This window comes from Thamnophis elegans, chromosome 2 (assembly GCF_009769535.1).
Source record: "Thamnophis elegans isolate rThaEle1 chromosome 2, rThaEle1.pri, whole genome shotgun sequence".
In the NCBI taxonomy this organism is placed as follows: Eukaryota; Metazoa; Chordata; class Lepidosauria; order Squamata; family Colubridae; genus Thamnophis; species Thamnophis elegans.
The window spans coordinates 38,017,294-38,039,328 of NC_045542.1; the positions used below are offsets into that span (position 1 = coordinate 38,017,294).

The following is a 22,035-nucleotide window of genomic DNA, read 5'->3' on the forward strand; positions in this document are numbered from 1 at the left end:
TAGCTTGTTATTGCCCCACCTTTGATAAAATAACAAGAAAGATATATATTGATTTGAAATAATTTATCAAAATTAGCATATCAGAGACTTTGTGTTGATTAGAGCCAAGACTGAATCTCGTTGACAGGACCGAACTGAAATGTTTTCGTAAGATTGTCACAGCTTTTATTGCTTGCTAGTTAATATTTTATCCGTCTGCTTTGTAGGGTTTTTTACACATATTCTGTTGGATGAAGCTGCACAGGCAATGGAGTGTGAGACTATTATGCCTTTAGCACTAGCAAATAAAAATACAAGAATTGTCTTGGCTGGAGACCATATGCAGGTAATGATGTCTATTTCTGAACGTATCCCAATTTTTTAAAGAACATCTAGCTCTGTTTGCAAATTATAAAGTGTAGAAGAATGATTATTTCAAGAATTATTTTGGTGTAGGATTTAAGAGAATGAAACATAAATCAAGAAGCGGTTAGCTTAAAATCCTGCCATAGGTTTTTAGTTCAAAACTCTATTAAAAGCAATTGATAGAAATATAGTGATTTGTTAGACTCACTAAAATCTGCATCTGTATTCAGTTAAGGTAGGATAATTTGAAGACATTTCATTTTTCATCCAAGAAGCTTCTTAAATTCTCCAGAAGCTTCTTATATGAAAAGTGAAATATCTTAAAGGAAAAAACAAAGTCCAGTTGTCTTTTGAAAAAAAACAACACCTTTGGGATTACTTACATGGTGGTGAATATCTTATCCAGATTCTAAGAGTTGCTGGATCCATTCTGGGTTGATCACCGGGGCCTGAAGTTTAGTCTTCTTAGTCTCCCATGGGCCCAGCACGAGTCCAAAAGCTTGGAAGACTAAATCTCTGGTCCCAGTGACCGATCCAGATTGAATCCTGCAATATTATACTGGGATACATATATTTGCCTGAGAGACTGTAAGAGTCTTTTTTTTTTCATCCTAATCAATTCCATAGAAATAAATCTTTATAAAATAAATATTTGTTACTTAACATTAGTAATAAAGGCTGGATGATGGATATAGACAGACAGATGATAGATAGATAGATAGATAGATAGATAGATAGATAGATAGATAGATAGATAGATAGATGTAAATATTAAAACCTCCCTTAAAAAGGAACAAAAACTACTCTTTTACCATGACTAGTGTGTCAGTGGCTATTGGAGGAAGGTTGGCCCAATGAAGGAGATTATATAAAATAATAAAAAGGTTTTATTCAAAACAAAAGGTATAAATGCAGGTGTGAATTCAGCATTTTATGTTCCCTGTGTTAATTAATTACTTAACAGTGGATTTGGAGGTAGGCAGTGGTCTGGTGGGAAATGGGCAGATCCCATTTTAAATACGGGCTTTTTCTGACTTTCCAATGATTTCCTTATAAACTATTTTCCTCCTTGACTCTATTCACAATCTGAATGATACTTGTTTTGCCACTGCTTCTTTATCCAACTTCTGCTATTGTGGCAAGTAGCAATCAGTTCAGGTCCTTCAGTACCGCATTACATAATCCCTTTTATTAGCATAGGTTAGTAATCCCACGAACATTTTGCATCAACTGCAAATTCCAGAAGCATTTCAAGGATGAGCCCAGACACACCATGTTGCATTAGTCAACATGGCATGTAATTAACATGTGGATAATCATCCTGAGTCCAGTCAGTTCAGGAAGAGGCATAGCTGACACACTAGATATAATTGTGGAAAAGGCAGGCATTTTACCAGTTTACCAACTGAATTAGTGACAGTTGAAAATTAATAACCACTTCCCAACATCAAGCCTTCTCTAGCATGGTAAAATACATATCTCACGTAATATGGCATTGATTTATCTCTCAATGGAACAGTCCTACATGCACAATGTCATTAGCCCTGCTTACTACATGCACACCCTTCCTGGCTGTTAAAATTAGTATCCTTGGGATATGCAAGTTGAAATTTTTATGAACTGCAGTGTGAAAAATATCTCAGCCCATAGCAAAATATCTCCATTTAATGCAAGAGATAGCCTCTGTTAATTGATTTGGTCTCAGAACCACATAGAGAAAATATGTAATACAGTTATTAAGCGAACAAGCAATAATCAAAACTGAAATCTCTATCTAAATTCAGTAAGATTCGGGAGGATTTAAATAGAAAAGAGGATTTGGTACAAAAAGTAGCAGAAGTGAAAATATGGATAATAATCTTTAAAAACAGGAAAAGCAATATATGTAAACAAGAGCAAAAGCTTAGAATCATTCCCTTTTTGTGATCTTGAATGGAGCAAGAAACAGTTTAGCTACCATGAGAAAAGAAGTGTCAGAGAAGAATAGATCATAATTATTTCGGTGAAAGTTAGAAAGAAAGTGCTGGGGATAAGACCTTTAACACATTTAGAATGACAGTAATATAAAACACAATAGAAATTTTTAAAAAGAAAAGGCTTTTAGAGCTGTTAAAGCATTTATTTCAGACTGGGAAAAGTTCAGAGAAATAATTTGAGCTAAAAAGCATACAGATCAGTACTAGAGGAAAAGCAAAAGAGAAAAAGGCAGAAAGAAAATCCTAAGTGTCTGCATGGGGAAAAAATAATTCTAGGTTAAGAGGAGGCAATTATATCTCAAAAATGATATACTCTGATTTATTATCTGTATATCCAATCAATGACATCTAAGTTGACTAGAAATTCTTTATTACATTCATCTGATTATCAGTTTGTGCATATATAAAGTTTGTACAATAATTAAGATGTTGGCCTTGGAGCAGTTTCTTGCCACCCTCAACCATGAAGGTTTATTGGATTAATTTCGACCAATTACTTCCTGTCAGTCCAACCTACTTCATGAGGTTGTTATGGGAGGAGTAAAGACTGTGTTTGCTACCTTGAGCACCTGAAGAAAGCTATCATGTCATTTTGATGAATGAAGAAAGAAAGAAATACATACAAGCTTATAGAAGTTTATGATATCCTTCCCCCACAGGCACTATATAATTGATTTGGTGTTTTTTGTTTTTTTTAGCAATGTCAGATTCAGAAAAATATTGCTTGGTTTCAGCAGAGCTTTCCCACGCAATACATAACAAACTGTCTGTCTGCCTGCCTGCCTGCCTGCCTGCCTGCCTGCCTGCCTGCCTGCCTACCTACCTACCTACCTACACACACACACACAAACACACACTGTGTGTGGGTGTGTATGTGTGTTATAGTGCATATAATGTATATAGTTAAATATATATATGAAAATAGAACTCTAAGGTGAATCTCATGTAAATTGGTTTTCTTATGTATGCATATAGCAGTAAAGGCAATCCAGAAAGTTTAGATGTGCCCTTCCTCTCTTGAAACTCTCTTTAGGGTTCATCATGGAGTGTTTCTCCTTTTCACCTTTCTGAAATAGAAAAAAAATCAGCCTACTTAGGAAACCTAGAATTTCAAAGGAATATCTCCATTTCTTTGTTGCCAATAAATTGAAAGGAAGTGAAATTCAAACAATTAAATGGAGATTACTTAATATAATGTTATTCTTTTTCTTCCTTGCTGTAGATAAATTTAATACCAATTTTTGCAGGTTGGTCATTAGTTTCTATGTTGAGATAATGTTCTGCACAAATACACAGTTATAAAATAATAGCTTTCTTTTGATTTTTTTTTTCTCGGTTACAGCTTAGTCCTTTTGTGTACAGTGAATTTGCCAGAGAGAGAAATCTTCATGTTTCATTACTTGATCGTCTTTATGAACATTGCCCTGCAGAATTTCCTTGCAGGATCTTGCTATGTGAGAACTATCGCTCCCATGAAGCTATCATCAAGTAGGTGTGAACTTTTTCACTGTATCACACTCTGCTTGGCTGGTGCAAGTGTCTAACAGAAGCTTTTGCCATTACACTCCAAATTAGTTGAAAAAAGACGTGTAATAACCTACCACTATTATTAGCATAATAAGGCTACTGGGTTTTATATATATATATTGGAAATAAGTAAGAATGCTGCATTATTTTGAGATTTAGTAGAATGGCCTACTTGGACTTTTTAATTATGGTTTATGCCACCACAGCCTGTAATTTGTTGTAATACTAGAGCCGATCTTCTCCAATATTACACAAGCAGGCCTTTATTTTTACAGTGAAACTTGGTTATGTTGTCCTTACACAAAAAAATATTGAATAGAATTTGTGTGACATTGCATGGACCAAATGCAAGACAATAGTCTGCAGTATGTGAAAGCTGGAAATGCATAAAATTTGTACTTCCACTTATAGTTCTTTTGCAATGTTAAAATGTTAATTCTGGGTAGAACAATTACAGTAGAACCACCTGATTATGTGTAACAGCAGAATAGCCAAAGTGGTTAGATATTCAAGTATGTGGACTTGTTTGCTGGGTTGAAGGCTGCTGTTGCAGGCTGACCTCAGTACTTGTTCAGTTTGATGTGGCGCAGTTGAAAAGCAGAATCTTTACTGTGCTCTTTGTATAGCCTGGTAAAACAAGGCAATGTGAAAGCTGTTATCTAACAAGTCCATTCTTGGGGTTTTGACTGTAAACTGACATTTAAAATGATGCTCATGGTTTAGGAATAGAGATATTGACACAGGAAATGGGCAGATGAGAGAAAATAAAGATGGTGGTGAATATCTGTAGCTCGGATGTTGGATATGGGTGAAGGTTCATTCTCTGAGCTTGTGGGTTGGTTTCCAAACGTTTCGTTACCAGGCTAGGTAACATCTTCAGTGAAGTTTAATCTCTACCCACACCATCATCAATTCGATTGGAGCAAGACAAAAATTGGCCACGCTATCACCTGCCATGCTTGTGAGTTCATCGAAACCTCCACAAGCAATTCCATCAACAGACACATTGACCTACAACCAGCCTACGAACTCCTCAGAATCCAAATCAATCGCTCAGTCAACCAGAGACAGCACCGAACCTCAACCAACCCATTCAACCCCACCACCACCACCAGCAATTTACCTTATCTCCTTATCACAAGACCTACTAATGACTCCCAGCTGACCCATCACTAGATCCTCACTTGACACCCCTACACCTGAAGCCCTTATAAACAGAGGAAAACTGACACTGACATCCCCTAAACTCCGCTGAAGATGTTACTTAGCCTGGTAACAAAACATTTGGAAACCAATCCACAAGCTCGGAGAGCGAACTTTCACCCTCAAAATACAGATGCTCAGACAAAATGGCAAAAATAATTGGTTAATTATCTGTCCAAAATTGGCAGAGAAATGCTACATAAATTGCATCGAGACATCATGGATGCATTTTAAAATAGGATCTTTGTACTTATGCAGGTTCTCCACCTGTAACTTCCGAAAGTTGCTACTGCTGATGTCGCACCATCATTACTGTTAAATAACAGCATGTAAAATAAGAATTTTTATATCCTGATGGCTAAATTAGAGGAGGATCTCTCTTCCCATTCATAGGAAAGCAGAATTTCATATTTCATCTTGTACTTCTGTAAAATATTTTTAGGAATATCTCTATTAACATAAAATGTCATAAATGGTCTGACAAATATAACTAGGCATGTTATAGTATACTATCCTGAATAAATAACAATCTTTTTTTCTTAAAAGTGATTTTCAAAACGAATGCTTGGGTTTCAAAGATTTATTATTTGAGCAAGCACAGAGAATGCGAGAAACAAAAAAATGCATATATATTATTTTCTATCAGATTTTGTTTTTTAACATATGCAAGTTATCATTTGCATTGTAACAAATACTCCCAAATACAGTAGTTGCTTATAAAATGTTACCCCTTCCTATTCTCATCTTGGTATTTTCCAGAAATGTTCAAGCTATACTCCTTAGCTACTGAGCATTGTGATGGGGAATTCTAGGAGTGGTGATCTCAACACCTCTGTAGAATATCAGATTGAAGAAGATAGAATTAATCAAAACATAACTAAATATCAGAATGATGCTAAAATTGGTATACGTGCTGAGGCATTCATTCACAGCTTCTGGGCATTGCTATGTATTAACATAAAAACATACTGAAGTTGTAAAACTATGTCTGATTCACAGGTCAACGCAATAACAAGCAAAATGTTTACATAATGGTTCTCTTTGGCCTGAATATTGCTGGTGCCTGCTTATACAGCTTCAACTCTTATATAATATTTCTACCTTTTTTCTTTTGTTCTTCTCCATTGCAGTTATACTTCTGAGCTTTTCTATGAGGGCAAATTGATGGCCAGTGGAAAACAGCCTGCACACAAAGACTTTTATCCTCTGACATTCTTCACAGCACGAGGAGAAGATGTACAAGAAAAGAACAGCACTGCTTTTTACAACAATGCAGAGGTAGTTGATTTGACTTCTATTTATTGCTGTTGTGAATATATATATATATATCACATAAGGGTGCATCTTATACACTGAATGTCACCCCGCCCACCCACCAGCCCCCACCCCTGGGCCTCCGTGCGTCACGTTTTAGACCTGTTCCAGGCTGCAGGGATTGCCAGAAACCATTGCCCCATCCATGGCTTGCATTTTTGGCCTTTCCTCGTATTTTCAGCGTCTGAATGCTCCATTTCAGACCCATTCAAGGCTGCAGGGATCGCCAGAGGACATTGCCATTGATAGCCGCCTCTGTGCATCGCGTTTTAGGCCTCCACATGCCCCATTTTTTGGCTCTGCATTGCATATTTGGGTGGCGATCAGCAATGTGCTTTGGCGATCCCTACAGCCTTGAACGCGTCTCAAAGGGAGTGTTCGGAGACTGAAAAGATGAGGCACAGAGGCCAAAATGGCAACCCGGAACAGCTTTCATTTCATTTTTCATTTTATTGAGTTTGTATGCCGCCCTATTTCCGAGAGACTCAGGGCGGCTCACAATAAAAAAGGGAGGGGATACAAAAAATAAAATAAAAACAACAATTTAAAATTCTACAACAGCCGTAACCTCGAATGGGGCTGGATAGTTCAACAGCCCCAGGCCTCCCGGAACAGCCAGGTCTTAACCGCTTTGCGGAAGGCCGGAAGGGTAGTAAGGGTTCGGATCTCCATGGGGAGATCGTTCCAGAGGGCCGGAGCAGCCACAGAGAAGGCCGTCCCCCAAGGATTCGCCAGCCGACATTGGCCGGCAGATGGAATTCGGAGGAGGCCTAGTCTGTGGGATCTAATAGGTCTTTGGGAGCTGCTGCCTTGTCTGACTGGGTCCACACTTCACCTGCTGTACTCATTGAAGCGCTTTGCAACAATCAGGTGTGTTTTTGAACCTGCATATCAGCCCCAACATGGGCGCTCACAACCAGTGAACCTGTTGCTAAAGTTCACCTCTGAGAACAGCTGATTGTGGGTATTCTGGGAGGCCGATCCACCCGCCAATCAGCTGCCTGTGCTGAATCAGGCTAATGTGCTGAAGCTGACCAGTCTGTTTGCTAAGGATGCTAGTCAGATGAATACCGATGGATGCTGGTAGGCAGAGGCAGAATTGTTTTTCCTCTTATTTTCCTCCCCAAAAACTGTGTCTTATACTCGGGAGCATTTTATACTCAAGAGCATCTTATACTCCAAAAAATACATTCCTGACTTGTCACTTTCTGAATGCCTTCTCCAACTGAATATTTGGCTGTCGTATGCTAATGTAGAAGTCAATGGCAATGACATGTTTCCAAGATTGACCCATTTAAAGTATATATGTAAATAAGCCATATCTGCTTTTTGATATCAACCTTTTTTAAAAGCCAAGACACATAAATTATCCATGTCTTAAATGCAATTACCGTGTTTGGTTCCTCAAAGTATTTTGTGATAAAATACCTCTGCAAGTCTGAAGATTTCATTCACAATTGCTATTTGCTGTAGCTAGTTTATGACAAAACTAAACAAAAAATATCTGGTTTTCTTTTTAAATGGTTCCATTGTGCAACTAGAACAGTGTTGGCCATTTTTTAAAAAAAGATTGTGCATTATAAAGTAAGGAAGATTATGTTCCCTTGAAAGTAATATGTTAGAGTCAGAGATGACCAAGCAGTAGATAACTATTCCATTTTATTTATTTATTTTTTCTCCATATAGAAGTCAGAAATATCTTGCAAAAAGTGTAAATACTTTGTTTTAGAAGGCTTTTGACATTAATCCAAAAATTGCATGAAATTAGTCATGGGACCACAGGTTACTGGCCTATGAGCTAGAATGGCTTTATCAAAAGACAAAAAGGTTATTCCTAGAATACCATACCCATTAATTCTTTCTTTTTCCATCTTTCATTTAATCTGAAACAGCCTCTCTTCTTTTTAAATACTTCTTAATTACACAATTTGAAATATGGGGAGCATTAGGCTGTTTCAAGTCAAAATGAACAGGGGATTAATTCTCTCCCAAATGAGTTCTGGTTTTGGGAATAGCTTGCCTAATGCAGTGGTTCTCAACCTTAATATTTGCACCAATTTTCCTATTTATAGTCTCTTAACTGCTTTGCAAGCTGACTCATGAGCTCCCTTACCATAACTATGCCTGAGAGCAATTCAGGAATTATAGAGAGAGAGAAAGAGAGAGAGAAGAAGAAGAGATAAAAAAAAGATGATTTCTTCCTTGTAAGATCTTTTCAGCAGTTATATCAACCCACCCAATATGGGCATCCTCCAGATATGTAGACAAAGTTCAGGAATTCAGCAGCGGTCTTTCTCACAGAAGTCTACATATTTGGAAAGTGTCCAGGTTGTGAATCTGAGGAATAGTATGGAAAAGGGGACTCGTTTGATCGATATTTAATTTCCAGTAAAATATATATTCATCTATAATAAGACAGTCTGAAAGACATTTATATACAATACTTTGGCTTCTTTATTATTATTTCTTGCTATATTCCTAGAATATTTGTACCGGTGTCATACTAGTTTGTCCATAGGAGTAAGCAAGCCTCATTTCCATTTAATTTAGTCAGTTTGTATTATCAGAATAAATCCCGGGGAAGTGTTTAGTGAGCTGCTATAACATCAGTACCATTACATCTTCTCTCATACTTTATTAAAATTACTCATTTTTTGAGTGTGAAAAAGAGATAACAAGCCTTGGTCCACATGGTCTTGGATTCAGTAGCCCTCAAGGTGTTCTTAGAAAAATGGCATAATGGGTTTCTCCATAAAACAAGAGAAACAAAACAGTTGATTTTCTATTCTCCTTTGTTTAACTCTTGATTATGTGATGTGAACTAGACTATGACGTTGGGAAAAGTCCTGGGAGAAACAAGGGATGAACCACTTACAGAGTGGTGTCAAGAAAACTGCATGATGCAGTCATCAAGAATTATATTTGTCCTGAGGATGTCTGCAACTTTTAGTTCTCCTCATGCCTCTTGTTCATTATCACATACTAGTCACAACAGATGATTATAGAAATGTGTGGTTATCACTGGTTAAATAGCTCTTCTCTGAACACTTTCTTCATTCAGAGCGGACCTATTTAACTTGTGATAAAACAATCCAGTTATAAAATGATTTGCTCTGATTTAATGAACCTGATTTTTTTGTGTGGGGGGGAGGTTATACAAAAATTGGAATCAAATTTTTATGCATTTTGAAATTGGTTTTCATCAAAAGAGTAGGCTTCAACTAAAAGACTAAGAGAAAGTCTGGCAATAGCAGACAAAATCAACCCACTTTTCCATTATTGTGGTTGTTGTTGTTGTTGTTGTGGTGGTGGTGGTGGTGTAGCTTGTCACACAGCTAATCAGATGTTTAGATTGGATTTGGAATTTTTATCCAACTAAGACAGGTAGTCTCTGACTTACAACAATTCATTTAGTGACCATTGAAAGTTACAAAAGCACTGGAAAAAATGACATGTTTTTCACACATGATTGTCACCACCTGCAACCACTGTTGCAGCCCCCTAACTTTAGTGTTGCATAAATTCTTAAAGTGGAAAGTAATTTAACTGCTTCTCTAAATGTACATTTATTTCCCTGATGGAACAGTAAACTCATTTTATCATGCATGCTATTTAATATTTCAGATAATAATGTTGAATAAATAAAATTATGTCATGAAATATATGAAATGATTGTTATTGATGTTCATTAAGTTTTCCATTCAGAGTTAGGTTTTTGTTCCTTATTGATTGTATGCATGAGTCTTTTTGATTGCATATGTAAGGCAATTATGCATGCAGTGAAAATATGAATAAGTGAAGTGACATGCTTATAGATTATAAAAGTCATGCCAGTGTCATACAGAGGCTGTTGCAGTTAAATAACTATTTTTGAAAAGACTTAGACAATACTATATGCTGGTGCTAAAACTGGCTTCTGCTAAAACCTACATTGCTTTTCATCCAAGAATATTATGCAAAACATATACCAACAAAACTAGCAATTTCCTAAGCATGATTTTCCCCTTTTAAGGTCTTTGAAGTAGTTGAACGTGTTGAAGAATTAAGGAGGAAGTGGCCGGTAGCCTGGGGAAAGTTGGATGATGGCAGCATAGGTGTTGTAACACCATATGCTGATCAAGTGTTCCGAATTCGGGCAGAGCTTCGGAAAAAAAGATTGTCAGATGTCAGTGTTGAAAGAGTGTTAAATGTTCAGGGTAAGTAGTACATGATTTGATTTGATTTGATTTGATTGGGTGCCATAAAGTCAGGGTCCACTTTTAGTGGCCACATTGATAATACATACCTTTGACTAGTAGAATCTAGCCAGAAGTTGGAATCGCATTAAAATGCTGTATAAGAGCAATTTATAATATTGCTGGTATTTAAAAACATATAAAACTTCAAATCTAAGAATTAAGCATCCTTATTTATTTTTTTAATAATGGGATGCCCTTTGAGATAAGACTCTAGCAATATTCAATAGCTGTGATCACTAAAATATTCAAGAACAGTTAATATATCAAGTTGGAAAGGAATATAGTTGAACTCTGCAAAAATTCTATATGGAAACAGATTTTTTTAAAAATAATACCAAATCAATTATGATAATAGACCACACCATGCATTTAATTTTACTAAGATTATGAATAATAAAAAGTAAAAGTTCCCCTCACACATATGTGCTAGTTGTTCCCAACTCTAGGGGACGGTGCTCATCTCCGTTTCAAAGCAGAAGAGCTAGTGCTGTCTGAAGATGTCTCTGTGGTCATGTGGCCAGCATGATTAAACACCAAAGGTGCACAGAACATTACCTTCCCACCAAAGGTGGTCCCTATTTTTCTACTTACATTTTTACATGCTTTCAAACTGCTAGGTTGGCAGAAGCTGGGACAGGTAACGGGAGCTCACTTGGTTACTTGTCACTAGGGATTTGAACCGCCAAACTACTGACCCTTCTGAACAACAAACTCAGCATCTTAGCCACTGAGCCACCATGTCCCTAATTTGTGAATCACAATAAAAGTCTTAATTTCTGTTTCTTGTTTCACCAGGAAAGTTGCCTTTTTTCCTTTGATGGTTTCAGATAAAATTTAGAGTTTTTAATATTCTTAGAACCCATGAAAAAAAATCAAGGATGCTTAATTCTTAGATTCAAATTTCATTTACGTACCCTTTCACCCAAGAATATAACACATACATATATATCCTTTTTCCAACCTGGATACCTGCTTGTCTCCCACCTATCATTTTTTCCCATTCCTTATTTAGTTAGCATTTGTTCTTCAGGTTTATCTTAAGCCACTCAATTTTCCCAGCAATTCCCCATTTCTGCTCTTCTTTGCAAATTTAATCTCTGTTATCTTCCATTTGTAAGAATATGAGCAAATAGAAAATTACCTCCACTGCAGGGGTGGGTTCCTGCCAGTTCTAACCTCTTCTATAGAAGAGGTTCCACAAATCTACAATGCCATTTAGAACCGGTTCCAGCTCCCTCCCTCTGCCCGTCTGCACATCATCAAGATGAAGAGCGAGAAGAGAAATTCTGGGAGTTGAAGTCCACAAGTCTTAAAGCTGTCAAGTTTGAACACCCCTGGTTTTTTTTTTCTAAAGGGTTAGGGGTGCAAGGGTCTTGTAACTTGACAGCTTTAAGACTTGCGTGCTTCAAATGCCAGAGTTTCTGAGCCAATGTTTTGGTTGCTAAGCAAGAGCGTTGTTAAGTTAGTTTCACCACATTTTACAAGTTGGCCACGCACACCCAATCACATGACTGCCAAGCCACTCCCATCCAGTCACATGACCAGCAAGCCACTCCCACCTGGTCACATGGCCGACAAGCCACTCCCACAAAGCAGACCACACCTACAGAAGAGGTTCTAAAAATTTTTGAAACCCACCACTGCTCCACTGGTACCTCTAAAGTTGGTAAACTACAGTAGTAAAATTAAAGCAAAAGTTCCCTAGTACTAACTAACTAACTGTCTGTCCGTCTATCCATCCATCCATCCATCATCCATCCATCCATCCATCCATCTATCCACACACACAAACACACACAAACACACACACACACACACACACACTTTGTGTGTATATGTAAAAATATGACACTGCATGAATGTTTTTAATGCAAAAGAAATTAACAGCACCAAAGATTTTAATGATTAAGCATAATTAATATTAATACCAAAGCAAATATTCTAGAATATTTATTTTCTAATTATTGTAGCACAAATATTTTCAAATGAACAGACACTTGCCAGACATTGATGTAAAAAGTCAATGCATGTAGTTATGTGGTAGTGTTGCTAGCAAAAAAAAAAAAAAAAAAGGACAGGCTAACAAAATCTCATATTCTTCCTTCCTCAGGAAAGCAGTTTCGAGTGTTGTTTCTCAGCACAGTACGAACCCGACACACTTGCAAACACAAGCAAACAGCGATGAAACGGAAGGAACATTTATTGGAAGATTCAACAGAGGACTTAGATTATGGTTTTCTGTCCAATTACAAACTTCTCAACACAGCCATTACAAGAGCACAGTCCCTAGTAGCTGTGGTGGGCGACCCAATTGCTTTATGTTCCATTGGAAGATGCAGGTACAACCAATATGTGGTATGACCAAATAATAAATCATAACGATGAAAGGCTTACTGTGTTTTTAATAATTGATTTTCATTCCTGTTCTGCTTCACCTAGGTGGACCCTTTAGATGGGTGGGGTCTCCAACTGTGGCAACTTTAAGACTTGTGGACATCAATTCCTAGAATTCTGGGAGTTGAAGTCCACAAATTTTAAGGTTGCCACAGTTGGACATGCCTATTTTAGGCTTTCTTAATTTGAGATAAATGTGAGCTTTAAGAGGAAATACTATCCACGTCTCTCTACACACTATCTGTAACTCATGTCTTGTGTTTAATCTCGCCATCATTTATCATTTCATTTTGTTTAAATCTACAATATATTATAATATATTAACAGAATCTAAAGCTGATAGTAGACTATGAAGATTTTTTTGTAATAGGCTCAAATTAGAAACGTTGTTGTTGGATGTTTGCTGATTATATTTCATTTGCAGTGTAAAGGGCGAAACAAGGCCAATCTATAAAGGATTCATATTGTCAAATTTTCTCTTAATGTCACAGGTAAAAATGGAAATGTTGTATTGTAATACTCACTTATGAAGAGGTTATCATGCTCATAAACATAGTGCAAAGAATCATTTAATGCTTTCCAGGATACTAGTTTTATGTATTAATAGTGTAGTCCTTTAAATGCATATTTATGTCAGTTTTATTGTTCTTTGAAATTATATTTATAATAAATGAAGGGAGAAATCTTTAGAAATTTTGCTAGAGGAAAACAAAGTTTTACGGAAATCTGAATAAGCCAGTCTTGTTGATAATCTAAACTTGGAAGTTTGAAGTAGATAATTTTGTAACCTATTTTCAATCTATATTTTTTAATATTTTAAAAATATGATAGTATGATTATTTGGTTTTTAGCAGAAATATTGTCACCTTGAGGAAGTTGCGGAGAGAATATGGTGTGTATGTGTATATATATAGATATAGTGAGAATTCAGCAATACTCAGCATGATGGCAATAGCATTTAGACTTTTATACCGCTTCATAATGCTTTACAGCCTTCTCTAAGCAGTTTTACAGAGTCAGCATGTTGCCCCCAACAATTTGGGTCCTCATTTTACTGTCCTCGGAAGGTTGGAAGGTTGAGTCAACCTTGAGCCGGTGGGGATCCAACCCCTGGCAGTCAGCAGAATTAGCCTCCAATACTGCATTCTAACCACTGTGCTACCACGGCTCTTGTTTCTTTGTACTAGATCTTGCTTTTAGAAGATAAAAAATTTGGATTTGTTTTAATTTCATAGCAACTGCATATACACAGGTTAGATAAAAGATCTGGTTTATATTTGTTATGTATGACAGCCTATGATCCATAGGCTGTCATACATAAGTGGAATATTTTATTTTTATGTAAACATGGACATTTTTGCACAGCATGTCTCATGGTTAACATGCTAGCGCTGAAAGTAAAATTATGTGGGAAGATTATATCTATGGAGAATCTTGCTGGTCCCATTTTATTTTAAATCCCTTTTGAATTCTGGGGATGTTATTTATTTTAATATTAAGGCTGTTCAGAAGAAGTATATGCGCTTTGGTGATTTTGATCTGGATGTGACGACCATCTGCTTGAAATTTATTACAAGAACTTTGTTAATTTTGCTGTCGTGTTATGCTTTTTTTAGCCATTGGAAAAGTACTTGTGGTATGTCCCTCAGCAAGCAGATGTGCAGGACAATCATAAATTGCTGCCGTAGAATGCAAGCACAGATTTTGCTAACAGTTTGGGGTGTGTTCTGTGAGTAATCCGGGTATAGTTAAAGCTAAGCTCCAACCAGTAGTTGTAGAGTTTAGAGATATGCTTCTTGTCCAGGTTTCATGTTAGGTAAAGCAATACATCTGTCTCTCTAGGAATTCAAATGCATAGGTATGAGCTCGGCAATAGGAAGATTGAAGGACAAGACTCAGGAAAATAAGTTGCTTTTACTGCAAATGTGAAAGAAAGATCTTATGACGAAAATAATATAGAAAGTAGGGATTTAATAGTTGTATGGCAACTTCATAGTCTAACCCCCACATTTCTTTCTCCCATCTATACACAATAGTGGCCTTTTTGTTGACTGGTTCTCATCCTTTTTGGATGAGAGGTTGAGGGCATCTGCACAGTTTTTTTTAAATATATATATATATAATGTTCTTGGCTGATGTTGAATACTTCATTTTCAACCTTGCCAGCTTCATCCTTCCTACTTCTTGTCTAAGCAGAAATAATATCTGCCACAAAACACTCCAGACTTAATTGTTGATAAGAAAAACAAACAAAAATTGCAATACCTGCAGACAGCCGAAGAGGAGAGGAGAGAAGAGGAGAAAAGAGAAGACAAAGAACTGGAGAAAATCACACAATACAAAGACCTGCTAATAGAAGTAGAATGATATGACAATAAAATCAATAAAAGATAAAGACAGCATGCTCAATGAAGCAAGAGGGCTCACTGCCTCTCCCCAGAGGCCTGCTGGTTAAAGATCCAGGTTTTCACAGCTCTTCTAAACAACAGCTTGATTGTAAAACTCTTTGTTCTTCCAACATTTTGAGAACTATTGGCATTGTCTGACTTTAAAACAGTTAATCACGTCTACAGAAATATGCAACATTTTCGTTGATAATGCAAAATTCTAAAATGTAAATGTAATTTGAAGTTTGTTAAACTGAGAATCTATTGCAATAACTATCAAGACCTTTTGAAATATGGCTACAATACATATTTGTAAAATCACAGCTATATCAGACAGAGCGGTGGCAATTTTTTATTTTAAATTCAACAGCATGATATGTATCAGAGCTGGCAGGATTTGATTCATTTTTCTTGCAGCCACATTGTAAATGTGTCCTATGTGAACAATCCGCCTGAATATTTTAAAAACAAAAAAGGCACTTTGCAGACATTCTAATACTAAGACAGATGTTTGTATGTGAAGTAGAGAACTTGGCTAATAAATCTTGCTATTGCTCAAATGTTAATGCTAAGTAGTTTTAGAAGGTTTCAAATGATGTCTCATAATTAAATAATATTGAAAACAAAGGGATTGAATTCAAGATTTACTTTATATATAGTTTTTTAATCTAGAAAAACAACCTTTTTTGTGTTGTTCTTGTATTGACTTTTAGGAAATTTTGGGAAAGATTTATTGCCCTGTGTCATGATAATGAAAGTCTTCACGGTATCACATTTGATCAGATCAAGGCTCAATTGGAAGCTCTGGAATTAAAGAAAACCTATGTATTGAATCCGCTGGCTCCCGAGTTTATTCCACGGGCTCTGCGACAGCAGCATTCATCAAACACCAATAAACCACAGCAATCGCCACCAAAGGTAACTTCTGAGAAAATGATTAAAAGGTTGCAAGAATTTGCTAAGAAATATCAGAAAAGCATATTAGCTGTTGGGCTTCCTTCCTAAGAATATAGAATTGAAAAATACTAGGCTGAAAAGATAACACAGTTTTACATATACTAAGATAGAGCTTTTCATAAGCAGTAATTTTTTGGGTCCAGGAGGACAATATGTGTTCAAAAGAGATCATGATATTCATGCAAGAAACTCCTAGAATGTCTGGGAAAGCACAATATCTATAAATTGTCTTTCTTTTTTCTCCCCTTAAAATTATACAGTCATATTGAGAGTGAGTGTAGGAAGAGGCCAGCAGGTGAGATACCTAGGCAGGTAGGTGAGTGCTGAAAGCTGGCACTACAGTGGGTGAATGAGCCTGCAGGGGCTGTGAATGAATGCTGTGGAGCATGTGTAAGCCAGCATGGGCCGCAGTTGGATGCTATTGAGCACAAAATCTCTGGGATCTCATACTCCAATGTGGGGATCTTTGGGAGCAAAACAGCAGGAGCAACTTATGATCATAACTGTTGACTTGTGATCTTCCCTGCCAGTTTCCCTATTAACTCTGCTAACGGGAAGCAGGCTGGGAAGGTTGCAATTGGAGATCATATGACCATGGCTCATTGGGGTGTTATAATTGTGAACCAAGCATCTGAGCGCTCAGATTGCAGTCATGTCACCACACGGATGCTGTGACAACCACAACTTCACAGACTACAGTGGAACCTTGGGTCACGAACGCTTCTGACTACAACCAAATTGGGTGCCGACCAAAAAATCCAATTTTCCCTGCTGCAATGATTTCCACTTCCACATCATTTTTGTGTGTGCGCGCGCATGTACAGTCAGTCTTGCTTCCAGTCACAACCAAATCAGGTGCTGATTAATTACGGTCGTGACCTGAGGTTCCACTGTGTTCGGAAATTGCTCTTATTCAGAGCCATCATAACAAGCAAACCTGAGGAATATCAGTAAAATGATATTGTTATTGTGATTGTTTTTTTTACCAGTTGTATTTTATGAATTTTATTGGTTTATGATGTAAACTACCTCATATGTTCATTTGGATGGAAAGCTGGGAATTTGTATATATAAAACTACTTAGTACTTACTAGCAAATTAAATGAGTGTCAAGAACTTGGTTTGGTGGGGTTGGAGATAAAAACAATAGCTACAACTCCTTTAAAGTGCCATATTCTATTGGGGAGTGTGTATGTATGTGCGTGTGAATTATTGTAATCAATAGTGATAGCTCTTGTAGAAAGATTAAGAAAACATTTATCTAACCCTAAATATACGAAGAAGCTGAAATAGCCCCCAGCATTTTAAAATATAATTTTTGTTTGCAATGCAGAGACTCTTATCTTTATAGAATAACTAGTGAACCAGTTTGTCATTCTTCTTCATCCGTGTTATTCATAGGTCAATATTTATTCAGGCTTTCTAAACAGACCGATTAATGTGTTCAGACTGCTGGAAAATGGCGTAGACCTTTCCCCTGAGGAAGTAATGTTCTTAAGCATCAGTGAGTTTTAAAACTTGGTGCTCGACAGCATATTGAAAAAGAGACATTGGGAAAAATCACCATCTTTTGGTTTTCTCTTGTCTTCCTATTACAGCTGTATAGTAAACCTAGTAGATGGAGAATAAGAAACAGTGGATCTTTGGAGAAAGAGTGCAAGATGTCCTAGGAGTACCTATGGGCTACTAAGTAGGCAGGCCACAGTGGCTATGCCTTCTACTGAACATTGGGAGAGAGAACTGTAACGGCTTCGGGTGAAACTGTAACTGGCCAGAGTGAAATAGTGTTTTGACCTAAACAAGTTAGCCAGTTAGTTGTTACCTGGGATCAGTGGTGGGCAACAATCTTCTTTACGGCCTGTGGACTTCAATTCCCAGATTTCCTGAACCCGCCAGGCTGGCTCAGGAATTCTTGAAGTTGAAGTCCAACTCTACACTGTAAAGGGGACATAACTGCTCATCCCTGCCTTGGATCAATATATGTCTCACTATATTTTTCTTTTTTCTTTTTCCACTGTATATTCACCCCCACCACTATATTGCTGTATTGCACTTCGCTCCTCTGAACACCCTTCCATTCTAGATTGTATATTTGGGAGCCTTGCCATCATGGCAAGGTTAATTTCATCTCGAAATTAGTACAAGTTATCTCCTGCATCTTGTGTTTGTCTATTCCAATGGTTTTGTGGTTAGCAGTATTGTCTGGGTTAAGAAGCCAGAGCTTTAGTTAGCTGCCTCTTAGTCAGATAAATAACCCTCAGAAGGTAGTCTTGATCTTGTGGGACACATGCTTACATTTCTTGGGGCAGATTCTTTCTCCAATGTTATTTACAGTACTGATAGATTCATAGTAGTATCACAGTTTAAAGGTACAGTAAACTGAGATACTGACTTCTACTGTGAATCTACCATTATTAGTTTCCATTTTTCCAAGTTCCATAGGACTTTTCCTTCTTTCTTGCAAAGTATTTATTCCTCTTACAAAAGTGGGAGGACAAGTTTGCTGTTGGCAGTGCAACAGACACTGACTCTTTAAAACAGGATATTGACAGTGATATTCTAACAGTTGTCCTTTAGCGGTGGTTGTAGTTACATATTTTCTACAGTAAAGTAGCTATGCTGTTAATTATGCTACTAGATAAGTATACATTTGCAAGTTGATTTTAAAATGACCTAGTGTACGTGAGGGTATAATTCAGACTGCCTGCAGATTCTTCACCCAAAATATCATATTTTTTGAATCAACCTAAAAAGGAGTGGCATACTTGCAGCTTGCTCTTTTTAAAAATTAAAATAACAAATTTTGTGGATGCCTTTTGCTTTAATCTTGATTTGCTCAAGACAAGATGATTAGATATACAGACAGACAGACATTATCTTCTTTTTTCAGTTTCCTATATGCCAGATTGGTGTATTGGTTGAGGCGCTGGACCAAATACCAGGAGAAAACCTAATTTACAAGATGTATTATGTGATCAAAGTTGATTTGCCATGTGTACATTTTCAGCTGCAGAGTGTAAAACACTCAGAATTGTAAAAATAACCAATATAACAAGGTGCAACTGTTTTCAGTGCAACTGTTCAATTATATAGTTCTTTCATGCATTATTTACAAGGATTAGGTTAAGTTTGTTCCCTGCTGTCTCTGAAATTGATCATATGGTATTTTCTACTGCATGTCTAAAATTATTGTAAGAATTGTTTTTTTTTTTACTTTTTATTTATTCCCTTTTATTTATGCCACTTTGTTTCTGCATGGCGCTGTACAAGGTCCCCTCCTCTCCATTTAATATTCCCAACAATCCAATTAATCAGAGGGCCAGTCTTACCTTACAAGTATTCGAACATAGTATGCATTTATATTATACTGCAACATGTGATGTAATTAAACAAAAGCAGTATTTGTGTAGCATTGCAATTATTAAGGTGTAAACCTGACTCTGAGGCAGAGAAATCTTGGTTTGTGAAGGCTCACAAATTACTCTACATCTCATGCCACAGAAATATCTTTTGTCACTTAAAATAATATTATTATCTTCTATAATTTTCTGGAAATGTATAGGCATTCTATAATATTGGTAGTTCTGAACACTTTCTTAACTTTCTTTCATGTTTATATCAGCTTTAAAGGTAGAATAATTTAACTCCTGGCCAATCTTTTTTTAATAGGTAAAAAGCCATCATCATAACCATAGTGATCATTTTCACACTGATGGAATTGGTAAGTATTTGGAAGAGGGTGGGTATTTCTTTGTTTGTTTGTTTTGAGAAAATGTGAAATAAGCTTGTTTTTGCAATGAAACTAAATGTTTTCTAGGTAAAAATCATAGGTTATCAGAATCCATAACCCTGTTTGGAGTCTGGACTTTCTTTCTCTAAAATTATTGAGGGAAGCATAAGGGAAAGAATCAAGAATGACCAAAAGAGTGATTCTATACTATTGAAATTTAGGAGCTCCTCTGATTTAGGGAAATAAAGTATTTTAAAACATATAGTCATGATTTGATCCAAAGTTCAAGAGAATTCTGAATGTAGACAACAGGCAAATATATCTATTGTGGCCTTTGATCAGTCTTCACAGTAGGAAAAAAAAATAATTTGGTACAGCAATTCATTGTTATTATTATGGGGAAAAAACAACACATCTATAAAACCACAGATTAGTTAGACATTTTGTGAAATTGTATGACATGGTGAAGATATTTGGCTACCTGGCATGCGATAATGAACATAAAACTTATCAGAATGGAACCCTCCCCCCCAATTTAGAGATAATTGGGGAGATAAAGTACATCTTGATGCATCATAAAGAGGACACTGTATGAGGACAGGGGCAAGCAATTCTACCTTTCTGAATCCATAAGGGCAAAATTTCTGTAAGTAAGGAGTCCCGTGAAATCTTCCCACCAGCTGTACTGAAGGGAGGGCATCAAAGCAGGCTCTTTTATATTTGCTTAGGCTTACATTGTAGAGACCAGTGGTGGTCCGCGAGAAAATTTTGGTGGTCCACAGAAAAATTGTTTGCATTTTTTATATTGCACTAAAAACTATTTACTCTTTTTTTAAAAATTCATATTAATGGTTTGCGGGATTTAAAATTATGAATTTAGTGGTCCCTGAGGTCTGAAAGGTTGTTGAGCCCTGGTATAGATAACCTGCAGTAGCGCTAATAGCTATCTAACATTTGAGAATAAAATTCAAGAGCACTGGTGATAGCATTTTGATGATCAATGTCCTAGTTCTTTCTTTTATGATTAATTTGCCCTTCTCAAGGGTTAATTGGCCTAAATATGAACCAGAGAATCCTAGACTGCAAAGTTCTATACAGGTTAGAGATTGCCAATGAGATTGGTAGCTGCCTGACAACAGCAGAGGCACCAGACCTGTAGGGTCTATCAAAGAATACTGTGTGTAATTGAGGCACTCAATGAATCTGGCCAGGCTATCGTATGTTCCTGGCCACAGCTGCTGTGAAATAAATGTTCTTTGAAGGCTGAGGAAAAAGTGAATGCTCATAACTTTCACATTCATATTTTTAGTTCAGCCAACGGCTTCTGTCTTAATTGGAAATCCTGTCAGAGCATATACCCCACCACCGCCACCCCCTCCACCTCCTCCTGGGCCTCATCCTAACCTGGGAAAGTCTCCCAGTCCTGTACAGCGGATAGATCCTCACACTGGGACAAGCATTCTTTATGTACCTGCTGTTTATGGAGGAAATATGGTCATGTCTGTGCCTTTACCTGTAAGTATTCATTGTTGCATTAACGAAGCACCCTCTCTCCATCCCCCACTTACTCAAAGTTGGAGATAATATTTTGCTTTTATCAGAAGAGCTATTTGCTAATAAAAGAAAAAAGCCACTGAAATAAGTATCCCAACTATTTAAATGTTTCAGCTGTATCAATCCAGATAATGCCCAATGAACTCTGCATGCTGAAATTCCAACCTGCAAAGCATGCCATTTTTTTCATTCGTGGCAAAGGTACTTATTTGATATACCAGTAACTTTAAATATTTTAAAGTTATTTTAGAAGACTATACATGATAAAATGGAAGGGGGTAACTTTTTGTGATCAGAAAATACTTTTTGTTTTAATTTCCTAAACTGGAAAGCCATATAGCATATTCAGCAGGTTCACCATTTCTGGAGAACTAGTAGTTGAAATTTTGAGTAGTTCAGAGAACCAGTAA

The 22,035-nt window shown here is 36.7% G+C and overlaps 1 protein-coding gene across 5 annotated transcripts in view; it reads left to right on the plus strand.

Annotated features, from left to right (window-relative positions):
• The window catches only part of HELZ (helicase with zinc finger), a 147,392-nt gene that overhangs the window by 100,058 nt on the left and 25,299 nt on the right, over positions 1-22,035 (plus strand). For all 5 annotated transcript variants that reach the window (XM_032212405.1, XM_032212401.1, XM_032212403.1 and 2 more), the window contains exons 16-23: positions 207-325; positions 3,664-3,809; positions 6,182-6,329; positions 10,378-10,561; positions 12,714-12,942; positions 16,098-16,302; positions 20,011-20,062; positions 21,381-21,586. In XM_032212405.1, the coding sequence (XP_032068296.1) occupies positions 207-325; positions 3,664-3,809; positions 6,182-6,329; positions 10,378-10,561; positions 12,714-12,942; positions 16,098-16,302; positions 20,011-20,062; positions 21,381-21,586 (1,289 nt within the window). The remainder of the gene's footprint in view (positions 1-206; positions 326-3,663; positions 3,810-6,181; positions 6,330-10,377; positions 10,562-12,713; positions 12,943-16,097; positions 16,303-20,010; positions 20,063-21,380; positions 21,587-22,035) is intronic.